Source organism: Trichosurus vulpecula, chromosome 5 (genome assembly GCF_011100635.1).
Source record: "Trichosurus vulpecula isolate mTriVul1 chromosome 5, mTriVul1.pri, whole genome shotgun sequence".
Classification (NCBI taxonomy): domain Eukaryota; kingdom Metazoa; phylum Chordata; class Mammalia; order Diprotodontia; family Phalangeridae; genus Trichosurus; species Trichosurus vulpecula.
The window spans coordinates 74,264,516-74,289,759 of NC_050577.1; the positions used below are offsets into that span (position 1 = coordinate 74,264,516).

Consider the following 25,244-nt stretch of genomic DNA (forward strand, 5'->3'; position numbering starts at 1 on the left):
TTCTCCCCCACACCCCTTGGCACTTAAAAATAAAATGAACCCATAATTATGCAATAATTCTATGCCATTATTATGACCAGACAGCTTGATAGACTTTCCGTTATAAATTATTTTAATCATTTTGTTCAGTTAAATGAGTTACATTCTAAAAGGGCATTCAACATTAATTAGTCAGCTAAGAGTGCTGTGTGTGTTATTTTATGTGAAGTGATAACTTTTTAAGATCCCAAGTTTCATTTATCTTCTTGAAAGGTGCATTTACTCATTGTGTATATTTATTGCACTGGTTTTGAAGGTTACCAGACTGAGCTCTTTAGTGTTATTTTTGCAGCAATAGGAAACCACAGCTCACAGCAGACACATAACATGAAAATACTTGCTTTTTCCTTTTATATGCTTTACCTATCATATAGCTAATCTAGAAATGCAGTATTTGAAGAACTGTTACTGATGTTCATTTGTGTGCAAAATAAACCTAATGCTTCATAGATAGCATATCCCTAATCATTGGGCAGAATTTTTTCCTAATGTGAAAGAAAATTTGTATTATTTGACTCTTAGTGTAAATTTTGTATAAGGTGAAGTTATAATTTCTAATGTGGTAAACAATAATTTCCTCCCTACTGCAGCCTGTCATTCTATGCCTTAGCTTTTTTTAAAAAGCAATAACCTTTTTTTCTGGACAGAGTACAAAACTGCTAAGACAAGAGGCTGAGATTGAGTATTTTAAATGTTGAGGGATTAAAATGTATCATTTAATTATGTCAGATTGAAAGTCAGTTTTGTCCTTCTGCCAGCATTACAGTCGAGAGACCTCTAGCCATGTTGTCACTTTTCCAACCAGTCCTACCATTCTGTCAGTAGATGATGATGATGATGATGATGATAATGATAATGATGATAATAATGATGATGATGATAGCTAAGATTTACATAGCGCTTAAAGGATTACAGTGCGCTTTACTTATATTCTCTCATTTGATCCTCACAACCCTGTTGTTGTCCCCATTTTACAGATAAGAAAACTGAGGCTGAAAGAGGTTAAGTGACTTGTCCAGGATCATACAGCTAGTAAGTGTCCGAGGCAGGATTCGAATTCAGGTTCTCCTGAACACAAGGCCAACACACTATCCACTATGCTTTGTCCAGACTGGAACTAGGTTCCTGGGGAATCGGTTTTAAACTCCCTTAGAAGAACACCATAATAGCATTATTTTTAGTTTAAGAAACCACCAAAAAGTAGTAAATTTTAATAAGAGTATTGGGGTAGGCATTAGGAAACTTGAAATCTAGTGCTGGCTCTGCTGCTTATTTTCTGACCTTGAAGTAAAGTATTTTTCTGAACCACTTTAAGCCTTAGTTTCCTCATCTGTGAAATGAGAAGACAGCATGGGATGATTCTAAAGCCCCTACAATGTGGTGATTGTCCATCAGGCCTGCTCCCGTGTCATAGAGGCTTTAGCATCTTCCTAGTGACTCAGGTCTGCTCAGGATGGAAGCAGAGGCATAATGTGGTTGGTTCTTCCCTGGGGAATGCGAAATGGACTTCACTTTGTTATATTCGTTTAGTCTTTCAGATCTTCATCAAACTTCCCAAGGAAACTTCAGATACCTGGTGTTTAGTTCAGAGCACTCAGCATTCATTCAGGGATACATAGGTTGTTTCTGTCCTAACACCAACTTGATCACTTTGAGAAGCTCAGTTTACTTTTTAAAATGTTTCCTCATTTGTAAAATCGTGAAAATGATGCTTTCCTTTGGAAGTATGTTATATTTTAGTATCATTGTGATATCATAATATATAGCTTTGAGCTCTTAAGAAATAAGACCCATTGCAGGTAGGACAGGAATTTTTATTTTGATTTGGTTTTCCACAAGTGGAGATTAGGTGCACTGAGCCACCTATACCTGGCCTTACCATCTCTTGTATTCATTCGCTGAACACAAATTTATTAAACACCTACTATATGCTAGGCACTGTTCTAGGAGCTGGAGATATGAATACAAAAATGAAATAGTCCCCAATCTCAAGGAGCTTACAGTAACTTTTAATAGCTTAAAACTACCCTAAGGTTTTCCCTGTATTAAGGGAAAACACAATGAAGCCCAGGATAAGTAAATTCCAAAATACCAAGTAAGGTGAAAGAAATTGCATTGAGAAGGCAGTAGCAGGGGGCAGGGGGTAGGAGGGGAAGGGGAGGCATACAGACATGCCTTTCACTTGAGTCTTCAGGGGAGCAGAGAAGGTTTTGAGAAGGAGATGCATTCCATATTGGGAGGGGGGGAAGCATGTGGATGGGCATGGAGGCAGGAATTGGAGTATGCATGTGACGGAGAGAAGTGTGCTGCTATTAATAACCTTGGAGAAGTAGGCTAGAGCCACGTTGTAAAGGGCTTTAAATGCCAAATGGAAGAGTATGTATTTTGTCCTAGAAGCAATTGGAGGCCACTGGCACACCTTCAGCAGAGCAGTGACATGATGACGAGACCTGTGTTTTAAGAATATCAATTTGACAGCTACGTGGAGGATGGATTGGAGGCCGGAGAGGTTGGAGGCAGGGAGACCAATTAGGAGGCTATTAAAATAGTCCAGGTGAGAGGTGATGAGGGTCTGAACTGGCATAGTGGAGATGAGAATGGCATGTCTTGGCTGACATTGTGGGAAATAATTGATGGTTGAGGGAGGGGGAAAGCATTTATCAAACGTGTGTACTATATATAGATTTGTTTGTTTCTTGTCCATACTTGTGTTCTCATGGTGCAACAAACTCTTGGTGAACAAACTCCCTCTGTTATTGAAGATTGGCAACTGTGCTGCAGTTTTCAGTCTTGTCAGACAGTTGCCTGGGGCAGTGAGAGATTAAATGACCTGCCCAGGGTTATACAGCTGGTATGTGTCAGAGACAGCACTTGAAGCCAGGTGGTCTTGACTTTTTGAGGCCAGCTCTCTATGCATTATGCTAGGCTTCCTTTCAATCAGTATATTATGCGTTTACTAACAGAATAATCAGTCAGCAAGCTTTTATTAAGTACCTCCTATTTGTCTGGTTCTATGCTAACCTCCCACCCCCACCCCCAGAATACAAATCCAAATGCAAAGATTGAGACAGTCCCCACTTCAGGGAGGTTAAATGCTGTCAGGTAGGAAACATGGACATACACAAAATATACACAAAGTAAATGAAAGAGGGATAAAATTTTATAGTGTTTTAATAAAACCAAAAACTGTTTTGGAGTGTTTTGATATTTAAAATTTAATAACCATAATTATCGCTATTATCTATGTTCAGAATCCCTAATGTAATTTCAGATGAGGCAAGAGGAACCATGCCTACAAAATTCCCATAGTAGTGGTATTTAATCTTAAAGATCCACTCTGATGATCCATTGTTGCATGTTTGAGATCTAGCTTCTTGAAGAACTAGGTCTGTAGAATGCAGGGTCAGAGAAGTACTACCGAACTGGTATAAGCTTTCCAGTATGGTGCGGGCAAAGCACTTCATTCCTGTCTGTCATCTAAGGACCAGCTTAGCTAAATTTTGAAGAGCCAAGCTGGTCATGGCATGATGATTTTTTTGGACATAGCAACTCCGAAGAACTAGCATCTGAATAAAAGGAGTGATGTTCTCTTCTTGGTAGAAGATGTACCCATGCCTGGATGTACCCATTCCTCATTTGTAAAATGGTGAAAATGATGCTTTCCTTTTGAAGTATGTTATATTTTAGTATTATTGTGATATCATAATATATACCTTTGAGCTCTTAGGAAATAAGACCCATTGTTGGTAGGACAGGAATTTTTATTTTGATTTGGTTTTCCGCAAGTGGAGATCAGTTGCTCTAAACCATCTATACTTGGCCTTACCATCTCTTGTATTTATTCACTGAACACAAATTTATTAAACACCTACTATATGCTTCCATGGATGTCATGGATCTTTAGAGTATTAAAATATGATGTTGAATTTTCTGGCACAGTAAATGACTTAAAAACTACAAAACAATTAACATTTCACCAATAAAGTTAAGAAAGCTCTAATTGATGTTATGTCAAAAAATGTTCCCTTTGCAGTACAGAAAATAGCAGTATCTCTTATTCTTTTTTGTATTCCTTTTTCTTAAACTTTTCATTCCCCCAAACTTTAAATCTATAGGTTATAGTTGGTACACCAGCTAAGAAAAACAATGTATTTTTAGGTTTGATAAAAGTTTGCATCAAAATCTTCTGCAAAGAAAAATACAGAAATAGCATTAAAATGGTTTTAATTCTTAAAGCTAGTGTGGCTGACATCTTCTTTGAATTTATTTTATTTCAGTTTTTAGAGCCAGTCCAGTTTTATTAGTAGATTTTGGAAGAAAATGGGAGTGTCTCATTAGCAAAAGGGTTCATTAGACTTCTGTTGCAATGAACTATTCAGTGACACAGTAAATTGATGACGTTGATAGGCCAGTGATGTCATTGTGATGTCAGTACCCCTCTATTTGTCATCCTGTACATGCTGTTAGTTTGGAACATTTTCTGTTGAACCGTGTTAGAGGAACAAGAAAATTCTGTAAGCAGGAGCTAGCTGATCATGGCTGTAACTGGAGAGGACACAGGTAGGAATTTTACATAGGAGTTTTCAGAATAAATTCGGCATTGTGAATTTAAGAAAAGATAAAATATTCAGGAACGTCTAGTTACTGCTCAAGAATAGGAATTTTAGAATTGTAAGCAGAAAGAAATCTTACCTTTTCTATATATTCTAACCACTATAACACTGAAATATAATTTACAATGCAGTTCAGCATTTCATTGCTTATTTAGGGCAGTCTTTTTTTCTTTTATGAATATTCAGTTAGTTAGATTTCTGCTCAGCAGGAATAAACTATCGTGTCACTTTATTGCAACCTGTTGTGAGTTCAGCCTAGCAACCAGTGAAAAGCATGCACAGCCTGGGAAGTGAAAATAAGACTTGGAAATAATTATACTGAAACATAAGAATATAGCTCAAAACAGGAGAAAAAGCTGTTATTCTCATGTTCTTCTGCCTGCATTATTTCTTTCCTCCTCTATTTGAAAATGGTTTGTTCCCCAGCTAATTGAGTTCAAAAGGCTGACGTCATTAAATTTCCTGGAATCATGTTTCAGTAGGGAAGTGGAAAAGTTAAACTCCAAACAAGATACACATTGACGTCAGCTCCGAGTCATGCTCTCAGTTAGTCAGTTCCTTTTTGCTTTGTCAAATGCTTTGGCTAGATAGAGAATGTTAAGTGCCTTACTTTCTTCATCTGCAAGGCTGCTTGTTAACCTGAATAGACAAAAAAGCTTTACTTTGTTTCTTTCAAGGTAAGTATCTGCTTTAAAGCAGAAATGCTTGTATGAGCAAGACAGCAGGAGATAATGTAGCAAGCTTATATGGTAAAGTTGAGAATCCTTTCAAGAAGAGAGCCCATGCACGTGCCTTATGAGGAGGGAACTATATATAGATTGTGTATCTTCTCTTAAACAGCCATATAAGAACCTACTAATACTGGGGTGCTCTCTAGTGCTCAGTGAGGGAAATACTGTGTGTTGGGTTTGGGTTTGTTCCCTGTCTTTTGTAGTACCACTTGCCTTTGAGAAAATATTTATTCAATAGTTTTTAAAAATATTTTTGATATATTAATCTTGAGAAATTAACTTACTAAATTATTTAAACAAAAATTGACTTGGATAAAACATTGGATGTTTAATACTGGCTTTTTTAAACCCCACAATGTGACTAGAATGAGTTAATTGTGAAGGATGACCTAACACTGATTTGACACCTCAGAGTCACTTCAGCTCAGTCCCTTTCTAGAACAGTAGCATGTACTGTATTTTATTTTAGGATATACATTGTTTTAGGTTTTTTTAAAAATATGTAAACTGTCAGTAGAACCTGAGTAAAATTTATTTTTTCAATTTTTTTACTCTTTATCCTCAATTTTTTTTATTGAACTGTAATTTAAAGCTGTCTAACCACAGTGCCTCACTGTTTCTTCACATGAAACATGTTCATTAAGAAAATGTTGTTTTAGTGTTAGTACTATTTACACATTGCATAAGACATACAAAAAATGGAGCTTTTGAAAGGTGCTATTATTCGAAAGCAGAAGTTCTTACTTTTTTGTGTCATGGACCCCTTTTGCAGTCTGGTGAAGCCTTTAGCCCTCTGAATATTTTTCATAAGATTGCAAAAGATCAATTATGTTGAAATGCAGCTATATACATATATGTATGTGTGTGTGTGTGTGTATATATATATATATATATATATTTTTTTTTTTAGATTAAGGTCATTAATCCCTGGCTAAGACTCCCTGTTCTAAAGAGTTGAGGCATATTTTCTATTCATGCTTTGGGGTATTTTGGAAGATATTACTGAGCTTATATTGGTGTATTAAAACAATTTCTTTAGCATTTTATATAACTTTGAATAGCAGCACTAGTAATGGACATTTTTCATGTTTATGTGATTGAAAGTGCTAACTTTCAATTTTATAGCTCCTTATTTAATAAGTACCTCATGAACATAAAGCTAAACAAATAAGAAAATACCTTTTTAATAACTTCCTGTTAGCCTTTAAAATGTTTTATAATATTTCTTTTGTAAAATGATAAACATTTAATTGAAATATTTTCAGGTTGGATTAATTGACTAATTAAGCATTATCCTGTTATAATGACTTGGTTTGTGGGCCAGATGTTATGGGAAACTTGGTTAGAGGATGATTCTTTAGGTGTTAACTAGAGAGTCAGTAAATAGTCACTTGTAATAACAATAAATTGGTCATCTTAGTAATCTTTCAGAATGTGCCTTTTATGACATTTCATGTTTTTCCATTTCTGCTTATTTTACTTCCCAGTTGGTCTTCTGTGATTCTTAACTTTCTTAGTTATTTTAAAAGTGATCTTAAGTTGTAAAAAAGAATAGGTGATCCTTATCATATTTGTATATTCTCATTCTTTTGAGAAATTGGCTAACAGCATATTGTAGATAAAATAATGTAATTTGACAGTAATTTCCTTAAAAGAAATAGAGTTCAATGTTAATTATCCCTTATCCTATATGCCCTGAAGAGGAAGTATTTGAGAGAAACTTATCATTATTATTATTATATTCTCTACACCACAATTTGGTACATTTTCTTTTAGAGTTTACAATAAAAAGCATTAGATTAAAGATCCAAGTTAAGGAAATTTTCCGTGAAAAATTGGAAAATACAGTATGAATTTTATGTATAACTACAGGATACATTTCTATCTTGCCAAGTACGGCTATGAGAACAGTATACAAGTGCATTTATTATAGTTTCCATGGAATTTGCTGATATTGTTAAGAAAGTGTGTATATTTTCCCAAAGATTCTTTTTTTTCCCCAAAGATTCTTTTTAAAGATTACTTTATGAAATAGTGGTGGGAAGAAGCCAGAAATTCTGAATTCATTAGGCATTTGCCAGTTTTTTTGGTTAGTTTTTACCTACTTGGAAATGAACTATATAGAAAATATTTTTGTATACATCTTTTTTTTTTTTTTTTGCTTTTTGGCAGGGCAATTGTGGTTAAGTGACTTGCCCAAGGTCACACAGCTAGTTAGTGTGTGTGAACTGTCTGAGGCCAGGTTTGAACTCAGGTCCTCCTGACTCCAGGGCCAGTGCTCTACTCACTGCGCCACCTAGCTGCCTGCCCCTACATCTTAAACACATTTTTTTTTCTTTTTTGTATAGACACTAAGTCATATTACAACAAAAACTCTAACAAAAATTTTTTTCAAGCCTCAACTAATTGGATTTGGGGATCATTTTTTTATTCCAGACTTTTTATTTCATTGGTGTATGGAACTTGTGATATCCACGAGTAGAAATGGGCAATTGTCTAATTTATAGTCTCAAAGAATTGCTCAGAGTTCTAAGAAATTATGTGACTTGCCCTTAACTACACAGCTAGTAGGTGTCAGATGTAGAATTTTAATCCAGTCTTCCTGACTCCAATTCTTGCCCTCTATATATTCTATTATGCCCCTCTCCAACTGCTCCTATGTTCATATAATGGCCTATTTTGCAGAGTATTTGATATAGTGAAATTTATCATAATAAAGTAATTTGAGCACACAGTAGTTGAAAATGATAGAGGTTGGTTTTGTAAGGGGACAGGGGGATACTATATTAATTTAGTTTATTTACATAGGTAAGCATCCTTTCAGTGGGTGGTAGTGAAAGATAGGACTATTTTCAGTAAAGACAACAGAGTATACCTGAAGATTGAAGATTCTTTGAACTGTGGTCTATAATACCAAAAGAAGTAATCCCAAATATTGCAAAGTGAAGATGACTAATGAAAACCTTAGTTGTATACTTTCGTGGGGTGGTGGAAAGAGTACGAAAGTAAAGAGTAAATTTGGAGTTAGCAGACTCCAGTTTGAATTCCGGCTCTGTACCAACATGATAGGACACTGGGCAAATCATTCATCTTTTCTGGGCCCAAGTTCCTTCCTGTGTAAAATGGAAGAATTGGAATTAATGATCAGTTTTTCAGCTGTAACGTTCTGATTCTTTGATTTACTTAAAGAATCGATTATCTGGATCCCTCAAAACAAGTTTTCCTTTAGAATGTAAGCTTCATGAGAGTAAGGAATGTTTCACTCTTTGTATTCTTAGCACCTAGCACAGTGCCTGGCACATAGTAGGTATCAGTGCATGTTGCCTGATTCTCTGCCCTTAATTCCTTCTTACATAACTTCCTAATCTTGATCATATTATTCTCCTGATGGAAGCCACCATTCAGTATTTTTTGACAGACCATTTTATGTGAAACAATATACTAGGTTCTTTGGGAATCATCTTTATGAAGAAGATAATCATTGTCCCCATGGAATTTGTTATCTAAATTAGAAGGTTATACTACCTGGACTAGGGTCTAACAGCAGTAGCACAGAGACTGAAGGCTCTTGTGATAATGTACACTGATAATGCCTCACGAAAAGTTCTTAAGGTGGCAGCTGGCCATACAGTCTACTCTAGGACCATCTATTGATTAGAAAGAACAGTGCATGTTGTAGTACAGATCATTTAACTGTGGCACTTCTTATAGTTAAAAGAATTCATTCTAAAATTCACCTATGTTATAATATGTAAAAACTTTAAAAATAAGACTTATTTGAAATAAGTACTTATAGCTTGACTCATAATGCATCATGCATCTTAGGAATTGTGTGACGAATCTAAGAAAGAAACAAACTTATAAAAGTATATTTAAAGGAAAGCAGGTGTAGATGAAAACTTTTTTTTTCCTATTTAAACTGTGCTAAAGTAAATTTCTGTAGTACCTCGCTCACTTCCTCATAATATGTCTGGTTCTGAGTGAGGCGCATGAACTCTTTCAGGGTTCTCTTTAGCACAAAGTAAAACCTTAGGTAATTGAATAGCTGGTGATGTGTAGATGTTCCATATTGGTGAATTGGAAGGTTAACTGAAAAGCAGAAAACTATTTTAACCTATTTTGAAATAGTATCTAAAAGGTATTAGCATACATTTTACCTTAATAAGTAGAACATAATGAATCTTTGATTTGCATAATCTTTGATTATACAGAGTTTTTCCCCCCAGGGTAGTGGTCATCATGAAGTTTCATTATACAGTACTTTTTCCCAAAGCTATTATTACTTCTTTCATTTTTTTATTCACTTATTAAATATTATTTGATTTGCATGCTTTAGATATATCTGATGAATTTATTGGAAACTGAGTTGGATTCACAGAATTTAGGACCGGAAGAAATCTTAGCGATCCAGTGGTCCAGTAGCATTTTCCAAATGAACAAGTGAGGCCCAGAAAACCTATGTGAAGTTATTTTATTTACATACACACATACACATGCTGACACACATATGTACGTAATACGTGTGTGCGTGTATACATTAAACTTCTGATATGAACTACTTGTTTCCTAAAAGTGAAGTGCAAGGTTCTTGTTTATTAATTGAAGAGTCTGATTAGCTTTCTCTTTAATTAGTGTTTTGCAGTACTAAAATAGTAATGCACTTTCTTAAGCCCTAAAACTCCAGGCAATGGTTAAAACATTATGGAGAATAGAGAAGGTACTGTATAATACTAAGATTGTATGTCAGATGGATTAACTGTCTTAATTTTCATTTGACAAAGCATACGTCTGTGACATCATTTGTGACAAAGCTATCCTTGATTTAACAAAAGCCCCTTATAATTTGTAAAAGAAGTTTTGATGTTTACATCCATTTCATTGAGGTATGTGAAGCTGAAAATTGTGAGTTGTTTATATAAAATTTATAACGTTCTGTTTTATTGCAGCAGCTACTGGTGATATGCCAACTTACCAGATCCGAACTCCTACTACTGCTTTGCCACAGGGAGTCGTAATGGCAGCCTCTCCAGGAAGTTTGCACAGTCCACAGCAACTAGCAGAAGAGGCAACCCGCAAACGAGAATTAAGACTTATGAAAAATAGGTAAGAGATTTCACTGAAAATTTCCAACTACTACAAAAAAGCAAAAGTTTATCTGCTAGAAACTTCTAAAACTTCTCTGGTAGAAGTTTTTGTTTTTGTTTCAAAATGTTTTAGTTTTTGAAAATATCTTACTACTGTAGTAAGTGTTCTGTGACATTTGCATAAATCTTTGTTCCACAATTCAATGAAAATCAGATTGGTCTATATTCAGATCAGCAGGAGGTACATTCCTGATTGTTGCTAAGGATAATGTTCAGTTACTGCTTTCACAGTCACTTTTTCTTCATGGTAACTGATGAGAAACTTTCTTTATAAAAATTTTTATTTTAAAGATTTTATTAATATAATTTATTTTTATGTCACCTTGATTTCCAAATATGAATTTCTCCATTCTCAGAGAACCATCCCTTGAAAAAAGAGGGAGAAAATAATGTAGTTAAGCAAAAAGTGACAAATACATCAACTCAGTCAGTCAGGCAGTCTGTGTGGTGTTTCATACTCATCCCCTGTCTCTGTAGAGAAAGGAGGGAGGTTATCAAATGAGCAAATATACTTGTAAAGCACTTTGCAAATCTTAAAGTGCTACATAATTTTTAGCTGTTACTGTTTTCTCATCTGTTAAAGGAATGTTTTTAGTGTGTTCATTTTCCAAAGAACATGATAGTTTAATATTTTTATATTAATATAGCAGTATACTATAAACAGATTAATTATCTCTAGCATCAGTGCATTTAGGTGAGAAAATATTTTCTCAGTTTAGGTGAAACATTTGAAAAGTTTATTTGTTATGTATTGGTTCATATTGGTTTATCTTTTCTAATTCTAAAAATTTTATTGGTTAATTTTTTAACATAATAGTAGGGTGGGAAGTAGACTCTTGTAGGATCAAAATAGCAGCCCAGGAAACTTTTGGACAGTTTTTATTATATTATGTTGCTCCTCAGAGGGGACCCAGATAATTTTAAATACAGGCATTTGTTTATAGTGAGCACCTGCAAGCTTAAAGAGGCAGCTCAAGGCTTTGGTTATTCTGATTAGCACTTTAGCTATAATCATAGATTGTAAAGAATTGCCTTGAGACTCAGGTTAGAAGCTCCCTGGGGTATGTTTAGACTCTAGAGGAGTCAACTTAGTCAGTCTAGAAATTGTGCCCTCCATTTGGTGCTTGGACACACTTAAAAATATGTGAAACTGTAATAGCAGTGCTTACAGTTTTCATGACATTTTGGATTTACAATAGTAATAGACATAAAAACATGAGATGTAAAAAGTTTTTACCTACATTTTGGTGGTGGTAGTTATTGACCAAAAGTAGCACTATTTAATATATTGGTGTAAAATGATTATTACAAATTGATATGCTACTAGAATAGTTGATTGACCCCTGTCTTATTATTTTCATGTTAGAACAAGTATTGCCACATTGGGAAACTCAGACCTGCCCACTAGAATCTTAATATCTTTCTGGTTCCATGGGATCCAGGATTTGAACGTGTTAAAAAGCCTAAAGAGTTGAATAAACCTAATCAAAAAGTCACAGTTAACTTTGTGAATGACCTGACTTAAAAATGTGCTAGTTTTTTTCTTATGTAGATTTTCCCTATCCTTAAAAAATCATAATATCCTTACCAGCTGTTGTCCCATCTCTAAAGGGAGAGTAGTAGTAACCAAAAAGAAAAGTCTGTCTTGTTTCCCCTTCTTCCTCTTCTCTCACCTACTTTGTAACCCCTTGTAATTTGGCTTTTCACTTCATCATTCAACCAAAACTCTCTCCAAAAGTTACAGATAATGTCTTAATTGCCAAATCCGATAGCCTTTTCTCATTTCTTGATGTTTGCAGCATTAATACTGTTGGTCACCCCTCTCTTAATGTACCCTGTCTTTTTCTACCTGTTCTCCTCCTCCATGTCCAAATTCTGCACCATGTCCTTTTCTTCCAGGTGGGGTGGGGACTCTCGAGCTCTGTCCTAGCTCTTTCCTCTTTTTTCTGTATTTTATTTTTCTTGGTGACTTCATCAGGTCCTATGGGTTTAGTTATCACTTCTTTGCACAAGTCTACTAGATCTGTGTATCCACCCCTAGTGCTGTCTCCTGACCTCTAGCCTCCTCATCAACTGCTATTTGGTCATATCAAACTGGGTATCCCCCAAACATTCCAAACTCAACCTGTCCAAAATAGAACTCCTCTTTCCCTTCCAAACCCTCTCTTCTTTCTTGCTGTTCCTGACACATCTCCCTTCTCTGGACTTTTCCACTGGCTGTGCCTCGTGCCTGGAATGTAGTCCCCCTTGAGCTCTTCCTCTTAAGATCTCCTGTTCCCTTCAGCTCTCTGTTTCCAGATTTCCCCTCTGTTCCAAGTGCTCTCCCTCACAGAATTGCTTTGTTTTATTTTGAATGTGTTCTTTACATACTTATTGATGAGAGATGTTTTCTTGTCTGATAAAATGTAAGCTTCTTGATGGCAAGAAGTGTTTCATTTTTTTCCTTAGTATCCCCAGCATCTGGCACTGTGCCTGGAGCATGGTAGATGCTTAATAAATGCTTGTTGGCTGATTGATTTTTAAATGGCATTGTCAGAATCCTTGAAGATATGAGTAACATAATTCTGTGGTCATTTGATGCACATGTTACAAAGTATTATGATTATAAGGCTATTTTGTGAATCTATAATATAGTTCAAAGCACTTAGCTAGAGTGCTAACAATTTTTTTAAAATAGTCCCTTGGTCTCTAATAGCTTGTACAAAGCATGAAAGAAATATGGCAGTGCTACATTTTATTATCCATAGATAATTAGACAAAGTGATGACTTAAATGTACAAATGAACTTATTTTATATTTCATTTTGTCATATAAATGAACCCCCCTACCACTTCCTGATTTACCCCATTCCATCTCCATTTTTGAAAAGTTCTGGTAGGTAAGACTTCTTCCTTACCTCAAGCCTAAATTTGTCTCTCTGCAACTTATATCCATTGCTCCCAATTCTGCTGTCCAGGATCAGGCAGAGGAAATCTAATCTGTCTCCCTTGTGACTGCACATCAAATACTTGAGAATAGCTACAATGTCCTTCTCTCCCCTTCCTCCCCCTCCATGTGTTCTGTTCTCTTTAGGCTAAATAGCATCCCAGATGCCTTCACTCTGTTCTTAAAGTGGCATGAAAGCATTTTTTGAGATCTTGCTTGCTCTCCTGAATACTTTGAGCATAGCAATTTCCTTCATTAAATGTGGTAACTAGAACTAGGTTCTAGGGTGGCATATGACAGGACTGTCATTTCCTTGTTCTAGAAAACTGTGCCTCTGTTAAAGCAATTTAATATTGCATGAGCCTTCTTGGCTATCTTTATCATAGTGGTGGTGACTCATTAAATTTGCAGGCCACTAAAATTCCCAGATTTTTTTTTCACATGAACTAGCCATGCTTTCCCCCATCTAAATGTACAATGTTACACTTATTCCTATTAAATTGAATTTCATCTTATATTATTCAGACCAATTTAATACCTGTTTGAAACCCGGATTGCCCTCCCAGCCTTTTGTTATCTGCAAATTTGATAAACTTACCATCTCTGCCTTTATCCAGATTATTTTTTTAAATGTTAAACAGAAGAGCTTCCTGGGGCACTCCATTGGAACCCTCCTTCAGAGAGTGCCTAGCACTCATCATTTCTCTCTCATTACCAAATGAACCACATGAGAGACTTGGCCAGATTCTTTCTTTAAAATCTCAGCAGGAGCTCCCCAGGTCTGCCTCAAGTGACCCTGTTGACAAAGGGAAGGGGTTGGTCTGACATGGTCACTGACACAAAACCATGCTGACTTTCTGTGCTTACCACTCTTTTTCTCTGTCATCTTCATTAACTTTTCCTTTGAGAATGTGTTCTAGAATTTTATAACAAATTGAAGTCAAGCTCATTGGCACATAACTTTTGAGACTCCATTCTATTCTTTTTTCAAAATGTGGGATATTTGCTGCCAAAATGTTTACTCTCTACTCTGCTTTTGGCAGAGGGAGGGAGTGGGAACATAAGCACAAGTGCACCAGCTCCGGTGGCTATACAGACATGGCTCCTTTCACTGCTCAGTGCACCAGTCTCTTGACCTGTTTCCTGAACCCCCTCATCTCTTTTGTCTTCCTGTCCAGGTGGTCTGTAGTACATTTTGGGGATAAGGAGGGACTTTGTTGTTGTTGAGTCATTTTTGTTTTATCTGATTCTCCGTGACCCCGTTTGGGATCTTGTTGGCAAAGATACTGGAGTGGTTTGCTTTTTCCTTCTCCACCTCATTTGACAGATGAGGAAAATGAGGCAAACAAGGTTAAGTGAATTGCCCAAGGCCCTGCAGCTGCTAAGTTTCTGAGGCTATATTTGAACTCAGATCCTCCTGACACCAGGGCCAGAGTTCTCTCCACGGTACCACTCAGCTGCCCTGAGGGGGAATGAGGATTCCCATTACTTGTTTTGCTCAGCACTTTACATGTTTGTTTTTAGAACCCTAAACCTTTCAGCAGTAAAAAGAAACAACTCCAGGCAGTATGTTCCTGGGAACATTTTGGGAGAGAGTTTTTTGTGTATTTGCCATGGAAGCTTATGAATTTGAGAAAGATGAGGTGGTATTTTCTTTTTTAGTTACCTTAATGGTTAGCTCATTCCCTTATTCATTAATTCTTGAGGTTTTCCTGAAGTATCAGATAAATCAGTCAGTCATCAAGCATTTATTTTTTAAGCACCTTATGTGTACCAGTCACTGTATTTCATGCTGAGATACAAGACTCAGTCAGACTGAAGAGTTTAGTATCTTAAAGCTCCCAGGAGCATCTGTAGTTTTGGTATTCATTATGGAGTTGTAAGTATCAATGAGGCCAGAGGAAGAGACACTTTTTATATGAGGGCCTCTTCAGTCAGTCCTCCTGAAATCCTGTCCCATAAGCATCCTCCAGCTTATGCTGGCCTTACCTGTATTGTAATCAAGCTGACTCACTTCAGGTATCACGGAGCTCTGGATTTGGAGCCAGAAGATCTTTAGAAGGTCTGCAGAGTGTATGCACACATATATCATATATAGACCTTTTCAGATGATAGGCTTGTACTTCATGATCCAAATCTAAGATCTCTTCAGAACCTTTTCCCTTTTTTCTCCTTCTTGCTCTCCCTTCCCCCAACTCCTGTGATTTTTTTCCCACCAAGTTTTTTTTACATCTACTTTTATACTAAACTAAGGTCAGTTTTTTATTTCTTCCAGTTTTCTCATCCATCCACACTTGCCATGTATTTCTCTTGAATAAGAGGAGATGGCAAAGGTTCAGAGATATATAGACATACAGTGTGTGAAAGTTGGGCTAGCTATAAATAGACATAGCAGGTGTTTTCCCTATCTAAGCATTGTTTAGATATGTACTATCTACTGGTGAGATCATTTAAAAGTTTTGTGCTTGGAAATTCTGACTCTCCTAAATATAGGATCACAAGGGTATATAGAAGAAAAAAAGGAAATACATTTGGTTTTTGTGTTTTTTAAACCTACCGAACTATATGTAAGAGCTTCAAAATTCCATTCTTGTTAATTCACATTATTAAATTAACTTTATTTCAGATCTGTAATTGTTAAAATAATTATATGCCATGAAAACTTTGACTTTCTTAAGGTAATTTTAGTCCCAGTAGAGATGATAGTTGGAAAATCTTTTAAAACTGGCAAATGTTTGAATAACCTTGGTTTTCTTTTAAAATTAGCAATGTGTCTCATTTACATTAATTGCATCTTTTATTAGATGAAATCTAATTTTCTCTGATTTCTTCTAACCAGTTGAGAAGACTGAAAACTTTTGACATAGTGCTTTTATTGGTTTTAGCTAGAAAGTAGGCACTACTCTTTTTGGTGTACTTCATTGAGGGTACTAGCTGATGATTCCTCTGGAGAGACTGTCTACCTGCCTGAAACAGAAATATTCACCAATTAGTAATTCAGTCTTTAAATTAGATCCTTAAAGGATTATTCTTTGGGTTAGATTTACAGCAAATTAAAGTTTGGAAGTAATTCTAATTATTGTTAGAGTAAGCAGTTTCTAGTTTATACATTTGGCACAACTGTCCAGATATTGTTTCTTAAATAAAAATAGTTCAAAAGTTGTCTTATTAAGGTGGACTGAATTAGCAGTGTAATAGCTATGCCAGAAAGCAAGGTTATTTTAAGATGGATACACTTTTGTTAATATGTTAGATTTGCAAAGGAAGAAGGGTAATATTTCAGAAAAATTTGCTATCATAGGGTTTATACTGCAAGGAGTTAAGTGTGATATTTGCTTCCCTAACCCATCCCCAAAAGGGAATTTTGGCTGTATTCTTTACTTTTTGGTGGCCATTGTGTGTGAAAATAACCAATTTAATCTCACAATAATTATTCCTTTTTATTCGTTTTGTTGCTTTGGCTGCTTTTCTTCATGGATGCCTCTGGTGCTTTTAAATGAAGTATAATGGATGTTAAGTGCATGTCATCGTAGAAAAAAGTTATGACCTTCCCGTGTGAGTTATTTTGGCAGCTTTCCTCTCATATTTCTATGTTGTTTTGCTCTTCTGCCCGTCTTGTGTTTAAATTGCCTAGGGTGATGAGCCCTGTGTTTCATTCTGTGCACTCCTTATTTCTTTTATTTTTCGTAGTAGTGCCCTTTCACTTGGGTACTTTATGTGACTTGTCTTATACATGTTGTCTTTTGCAGCTGGAAAACTTTATCTTTTGATAAAGGCAGTTGAATCCTATCTGTTTTGCCTAGATTTTAGTGTTAAGACAAAACCTCCACTAATGGTGCTTTATTAAGGTTTTCTGAAGATTAATTCTTCTAAGCATTTTTGGTCAAGTAAAATTCAGTTCAGGATAATAGAATTATGAGGTTTCTGGAGGATAAAAATAATCAGAAAAATTGAAAGGAAATATAAATGTTACATATAGAAATGCAGTTGGCAATGTGGTATTATTGTTTTGTGTGACAGAAAAGCAATTCATTGATCTGATCACTGTGATTATGGAACATATATCCTGTCAAAACCCAGTTTTGACTCAGATGCTGGGCAAATTGAATGTTAGTTGTTTGTTGTATTACAGTCATTTATAAAAGGCATGTTTTTGGTTGTAATTGTTGTATGGTTTTGTACAAATCAGTACCAGGTTTGAGTGGCTGTTGAATCTGGGGGGCAGAAGAACAGTTCATTGAGCCATTCTTTGTTGTGCTGGGAGTTGTTCCTGTAGTCATTTGCCTTGTGTTGGTTCCAGGGAAGCTGCTCGGGAGTGTCGCAGGAAGAAGAAGGAGTATGTCAAATGTCTTGAAAATCGTGTGGCTGTTCTTGAAAACCAAAACAAGACTCTCATTGAGGAACTCAAGGCCCTCAAAGATCTTTATTGCCATAAAGCAGAGTAACTGTCTTTGACTTGGACCTTGTTTACTGTGAACTCTAATCAAGGCATGAGATGCAGCAATTCTACAAATTGCCAGGTGGACTTGTGGAAGGGACACTTGTGACCCTTGGGAATCCAGTTTGGCTTAGTATTTGAAACTGAATTGGGAGTGTTGTTCCAAAATTTGGAATGCAACCATGATCACACAGTTATACCGAGCTTTCTTCAGTCTGTTTGCCAATAGCATGCAAATGGTTTTTTGTTTGCCCTTTTTGCTTCTGCTTTTTGCAGGGAAGCTGCTAAAGAATGTCGACGTCGAAAGAAAGAATATGTAAAATGTCTGGAGAGTCGTGTTGCAGTGCTGGAAGTTCAGAACAAGAAGCTTATAGAGGAACTTGAAACCTTGAAAGACATTTGCTCTCCCAAAACAGATTAGTAGAAATATTTACGCTATGAACTGATTACAACATGTACAGTTGCTTTTGAAGGCAATACAATATATAGCCGGCAAGAATTATGGCTTTTCCTTTGTATCATTCATCTTATACTATTAATTTCTAACATTCCTGAAATGCTTTACTGTACTTCGTTGACTCTTAGCTGTAACTTCAGTTTTTTAAAGGAGACAAACTGTAAAAAATGTATGTAACAAATTCTTAAAATGCAATATTTGTAAGACTTGTTCCATTGCCACATATTTGCAGTTTCCACTCTTTGTGTCACTAATAGTGTCCTACGCAATAAAATATTTTGCAGGTCTTTTAAAAATCATTTTAGGAAAGGATCATCAGAGATAATGCATCCAACAGTACAATAAAATTAAACCACCAAAAATACCTCAGGAAGTAGTTAATAGAAAGTATGTTCTGATTACATACTTATATGAGAATAGTAGCTCATAAATGAATTTATGGCATTTTTCAGATTTTTATATTAGTTGCTTTGTGAAGAAAATATTGTATTGCTGTCCTTGAATGCCATGGTTGAAGGTAGTTTTTAATAGAACCATGTTGGTTACACTTTGTAGTGTTTGGTGCTCATTTAAATATCTGAAAACACTTATTACAGTTTTTAATCTACAGTGTAATATAAAAGATCTTGCAGAAGTTTTTAGTGTCAGTTTTATGTTACATAATCAACACTTATCTTACAACACATTTTCGACTTCTGAAAGGAGTTAAGTACTTCTTGCCAAAATCGAACATCTGCACCTCAAAGCACATTGACCTATTTCTACATGGTTCAAAGATCTTCACCCTGGGACTGTTTGAGCTGTCTCATCTGATCCAGACCTGTGGAGCTTACTCACAGAAGAGAAGATCTGTGGTGAAGAATTTATATGTGTTTGTATGTATGAGTGCGTGTGTGTGTACATACATGTATATACACATATTTATGTGTGTATGTGTGCTGTGGAATAGGCCTTTTCCTGGAGAGAGTGAAAAAGGTTTGGAGATTTCTTGTTAATGTGCCACTTACCTGAATATTTGCTATCAGTTTAAGCAGCCCTAAACAAGCAGTTTTCATTGTTATTTCTAAAGCAATTTGAAGGAAATATTTAGGAAATATTTAAATTTCAATGCATACAGGTTAGATGCAGAAGATTTAAAATTCACTACATCAAGACTATAGTTTTGTAATAATAGGTTGTTTGTGTCTGCATTTCACCTGCTACCCAGTTCATTTATTTAAAAAATTGTTTTTAGTAAATAGCCATTTCAGATTATAGGACTAAACCCCTACCTGTCTCTATATATCATCTCCTCAAGCAAAAAGTAAAATTTTCCCAGGATAAAGAACCTTTTTTTAATAAATGGCCTATTTTGTCTGCTTTTGTATTTTAAAATGGCTATGGCAGCTTTCCCTTGGTTAAACATCACCCCAATTTTAGTTTGTAGAAGTGATTAATACATACCCAGAAAGAGTACCTTTCCTTTCCTGTTACTACTCTCCTGCTCTTTTCAGACATTTTCCCCCATGTTATATATCTCCAGCTTCCACGAAGTAGGAGAATTAAGATGTTATTAATGTATTCTCTAGAAAAACTTGTTCTTTCCCATATAGTCTTTTCTGCCCCACTTCACCATGTAACCTTATCAAACTTTTTGTCTTTTCTTCTGCAGAAAAATAAGATGAGGAAAGAAGCAGAAGAAAGAGCAAAGAAAAGAAAATCCAAAATTTTCAGGTGAAGAAAAGGAGAGTATTTTGCATTCATTCATTAATTGAACATTACTAAGTGTCTACTATGTGCCCATAATTGGGGTAGGCACTCATAGAAATATAGAAAAAGTAGAAGACTCTTTCATAGAACTGGAAAGAGATGATCTCATAAGAAGAAAACAAGTCATCTCTAACTGAATTTTAGATCATTTAAGTAGGTATTTAAGGAAAGCTTTTTTTTTTAAAAGGGAAGAACCTGTGGGATTTAATTTGAATTAATGAAGAGAGGGGAAGAGAAACATTTAAGGTAGAAGACTGAACACGGGTAAATCGAGAGATATACGTGAGAATGGCCCACAGATGGGTCAGATTGGAATAGTGGGTCTGTGTTGAGCCGTTGTGATCGATAAGTTTGTATGGTGGGTGCCTATTCATTTAGAGTCTTGAATTTCAAGCTAATGAATTAAAATTTGTTTAATAAACAATAGCAAAGAAGTCTGCAAACAAGGATAGTGATGAGGTAATGCTTTAGGCAAGTCTGGCAGCAGTATTGATATAAAAAAATAAATCAGGATATTGCAGTCATCTAATTACATGGTGGTGAAGGTCCCAAACTGATTATAGCAGAGTATGGCCATGTAATAGAGAAGGAGGAATTAATCTGAACAATATTTCTAAGGAAGAATGAATAGGGATGAGGGATAACTGATAAGTGAGGGCAAAAGATAGAAAAAAATGATGATTTAAAGATTTAAGGAAAGTGGGGACTAAGGTGGTGTGAAGCGAGGAGAAGAGATATAAGAGGGTATCGACAGAAATAGGAAAGTTGGAAAGACAACCCAAATGAAAAGGGGGAAAGTATATTTTAGTTTTAAATATATTGAATTTGGGGAGATGGCAAGATTCATACAACATGGGAGAATATCCAATAGTTATCTAAAAATGTAGTTCTGGAATTCAGATATGATGGAAAGGGATATCGAACTGGATTTCTGTACCAGAGAGGTGATATTGAGGCTCTTAAAGTGAATGAATCTTCCAACTTGAGAATAGATGGAAGAAAGCAGAACACAAAGAATTGAGTTGAGGGTGTTGTCCACACTGAAAGGTCAGTGGCAGGAAAATGACTCAATGGAGCCATCAGAGCAAAAGCAGACCTGATTTCACAACCTTCCTCTTTGCCGAGAGCATCCTCTTTTTTTTGTCCCTTTTTCAATCGATCAGTTATTAGGTAGATCTAAAAACCTACTGTATATTACCATCATTCTACTAGATGCTGAGAGGGATGCAAAAATAAGTATAATATACTTCCTGCCTTTGAGAAGTATATAATCCAGCTGCAAAAGAGATTAATTAACCTTAGGTACAAGACAAGCAGACTTCATCTAGTAAACTGTGTTTTATAAGTTGCTAAGAGTGCGAGATAAGTGAGGACCTAAATAATCAGAAGTTTCATAGAGGAGGTAGCGGGTAATCTGGACCTTGAGGAAAAGGTAAAATTTTAATTGAGAAAAGAGTATTCCAGGGAGTTTGTGAACATTGAAATACCTTAGTAAATCATACCACCTTTTGCAAAGACCTAAATTTGCTTAAAGAAACTCAAGTAAGTAAACTTAAGAGAATTTTACCCATGCTTTATGCTTACCTCATCTGTGACATTTTCATTTTCATATTGCATGCTTGGAATTTTTCTATAAAATTTTAAAATATATTCAAGGAAAACTCTTAGACTATTGCTGCATCTGATAAGTTTTGTATGTATTATTGTAACCAAAAACATTCTTACTTAGCACAACATTGCTTTTTGTGGATCTATTTTATCATGAGATATAGAAATGCCTCACTGATAGTTTATCTGTGACAAGACACTTCAGACAATCTTTTCAGGGTAATGCCTGCTACATAAAATCGTGGTTAAATCTTATTTAAGGAATAAAAAAAATCAGTTGCAAAGCTAATTAATATATTTGGTGCTAGAATATGTCTTATTTCAAATAAAATGCCACTGATGTTAATCCTGAGCCAGTCCTAACTTGGAAAAACCCTGAAATCAACCACAGCAGAAAGGATTCTTGAATTTCTTCAAAGAAAAAAAAATAAAACACTGAACTGCCATGTGTTATTGGGTAATTGTTTTCCCTCTGCCATTGGCATTAAGTACTGTTGACTTATAACTCAGGCTTTCCTCTTTCCTATGTAAATAACCCATGTTCAAGGTTATTTGGCTTGAAGTTAATGGTAGGAGACTTGACCCTGCTCTGAAATAATGGCATTGCCATTAGCTCCTCCCTGTAGTAGAATAGAGACAAAAATATTATAATAATCCTGAGCCAGAAAGTCATCACACTTCTTTCCCTTTTGTGCTTTCTAATGCAATTCAATAGACATTGACTGCTTTGTGCCAGGAACTGTGCTCAGTACTGGGTATATACTCCTGCCTTCCAAAGCTTGCATTCCGCTTGGAGGAAACAACACACATATGATTTACATACATAAACAACACACATAAATTTACACACACCCAAGGGAATACAAAATAAATATTAATTTGCTGGTGGAAAAACACTAAAAACTGGAGGAATAGGGAAAGGCCTCATGTAGGCAGCGGCTTTTGAAGAATGAACCTTGATGATGGGACATAGGAATTCCAAGAGGTGGAGGTTCAGAAATAGGGGAAATGGAATGTCTTGTACAGGGAACAATAACCAGTAGGCCATTTTGGCTAGAAAGTAGAATAATGTGTGTGTGTGCATGGCGGGGGGAGGTCTCGTGAAATAAGTCAGGAAGTATAGTTTGGAGCCTGACTGTAGACTTTAAATGCCAGACAGAGGTTTTTATCCTATTGTAGGGGCAACAGAATGCCAGTGAAGATTCTTGAGGAGGGGAACGATATGGTCAGACCTGTGCTTTAGTAATACCAATTTAGTAGTTGTAGATTGGAGGAGGGTAGAAACTGAAGGCAAGGAAACTAATAGAGACTGTTGAAATAATCGTTATGAGGTGATGAGACCTTGAACTAGAAGGGTAGTTGGTGTGAGTAGAGGAAAAGGGTCAGATAAGGGAGATTAGGAGGTAGAATCAACAAGACTGGGAACTATTTAGATGTGTGAGGGTGGAGACAAGATGGGAGCAATCACTCTTAAGATTTTGAACTAGGGTGAATGGAATATAGTGGTGCCCTTGACAAGAGTAGGCAAACTTTGGGAAAGGGTAGATTTGGGGGCAAAATATTATGAGGTCCATTTTTGACTTGTTGAATTTGAACTGCCTGTGTGACATCCAAGCAGAGACCAGAGAAGTTTAGCAGTCAACATGAAAGATGATATGTAGGTTTGAAAATCACTGGCCTAGAAATTATCATTAAACCCATGAGAGCTAATAAGATCATTCAGAGAGAAGAAAGCCCAGGACAAGGCCCTGAGCTACACTCACACATGTTTTCCTAACTGTGTCCACCCAAGAAGCAGGTATAGGGACAAAGCTGTCAGCATGTGAAAGTTCATGCTCCATGATGAAAGTCAAGGTGGTTAACGTCTAGTCTCACAGATTTAATCCATATTCTCAAGTGGAATCACAAAAGTTAGGCATATTGACCATCTAATTAAATTCAACAAATGTTAATGAAAGACCTAATTCTATGAAAAATCCTGAGAGAGAAAAAATGAAAATAATACATCCCCTCTCCTCAAGTGGTTTAGAGCCTGAAGGAGACTGGAGGTCTAAGACATGTCCTTAGAGACTAACCCAGGAGGCTATTGCCATTGTCCTGGTTTGACATGTAATGAGGACCTGCACTGGGGTGGTAGCTGTGGGCCAGCTCTGCTACAGGTAACCTGTGTGTTTTTCTTTACTGGAACATGTTCATTCAGCAAGATTTATTATGGACCTATCTGTGAAGCATTATACCAGGCCCTGGGAATACAAAAGAAAATTACAAAATCATGAAAGTAAAAAGATGAAAAAACAACCTATTCCCTGCTCTCGAGGACTTTGGAGGGTACCGTGGGTAGGGACTGTGACACTCATATTTTTATTGCTCTGTTGGAGTTGATGCTTTTGCCATCAGGTCATGGCAGAAGATCTGAGGGTCCAAAACAGAAGGAAGTTCTGATTGACTCAGTCTAGTCAGTGAAGCTGACCTAGGGAAAGGCAGAACAAATCACATATTAACAATTACTCTCATATCTCTAGACAAAGACAAGAAGTGGAGAACTTTGCACCAAAAAGCTCAATTAGGTGGTATCCACCCAGAGTAAGTTAAGCCGTTCTGCATGCTTGAGATTTTAGAAGTACCTAACTTTTGTTTAGAGTTGAGATTCCGTGTGCTGACATACAGAAGATGACCACTTCTTGGAGTAATTGGAAATTAAGGCTAACTAGCATTTAAGATTAAAAAACAATAGGCAGCTAGGTGGCACAGTGAATAGAACACTTGACCTAGAGTCAGGAAGACCTGAGTTCAAATCCAGCCTCAGACACATTCTGGGTGGTCAATGGACTTCTGTATAGCACCCATCTCACAGGATTGTTGTGAGGGTCAAATGAGATGATAATTTCATAGAACTTAGCAAACACTTGCCACACAGCAGGCACTACATAAATAGCAGACAAAGCATTTTGAAGTAGAAATACAGAATTATCAAATCAAAAAAGACATTGGTGTTTAAGTCCAACACCCTAACCTTATAAATGGGACTTGGAGAAGTTGAATGCCTACGGCCAGATCTGGGTCTAGAAACTAGGATTACCATGTTTCTCTTTCAACCATACTGTGCTCCTTTGATTTTGACTTTATGTTGTCACTTTCAGCTAAAGCATCAATTTTTTGGTTCAACTTTAGGGTAGCTTAGGTGTATATGTTATGAAAAAGGCCCATGTCCTTTCCAATAGAGAATTCTACAGTTTTTAAAAACCCTATGAAGCATATTGCCTCACCATAGTCTTGTCATCGAGAATTTTGGCTGGTTTCCATGAAGTATTTGGTAGACGTAGTCTTCAGACGTTATTCCAACTGAAGAATAGGAATAAAATAATATTGTTGCCACAATACTTTGCCCTGGCTTTAGGAAAGGTATCTGACCTACAATAGAGAGTTTCCTCAGTGAATGTGTTTCAGTAAAAATCGTAGGTCTTTCACTTTTAGAGATTATAGATTGATGCAGCAACATTTATGAACATTGAAAATTGCAGTCTTTTTGGTGACATTACA

At 36.1% G+C, this 25,244-nt stretch overlaps 1 protein-coding gene across 20 annotated transcripts in view; it reads left to right on the forward strand.

Annotated features, from left to right (window-relative positions):
• The window catches only part of CREM (cAMP responsive element modulator), a 62,929-nt gene extending 43,948 nt beyond the window's left edge, over positions 1 to 18,981 (forward strand). For 4 of the 20 annotated variants that reach the window (XM_036758785.1, XM_036758794.1, XM_036758791.1 and 1 more), the window contains 2 exons: positions 10,330 to 10,486; positions 18,167 to 18,981. In XM_036758785.1, the coding sequence (XP_036614680.1) occupies positions 10,330 to 10,486; positions 18,167 to 18,311 (302 nt within the window). In that variant the 3' untranslated portion in view covers positions 18,312 to 18,981. Of the gene's footprint in view, positions 1 to 2,565; positions 2,594 to 4,534; positions 4,600 to 5,124; positions 5,330 to 10,329; positions 10,487 to 17,752 lie in introns of those variants that run through there. The other 16 variants (XM_036758793.1, XM_036758790.1, XM_036758796.1 and 13 more) reach the window with 11 other exon arrangements.
• The last annotated feature ends 6,263 nt before the right edge of the window (positions 18,982 to 25,244 follow it).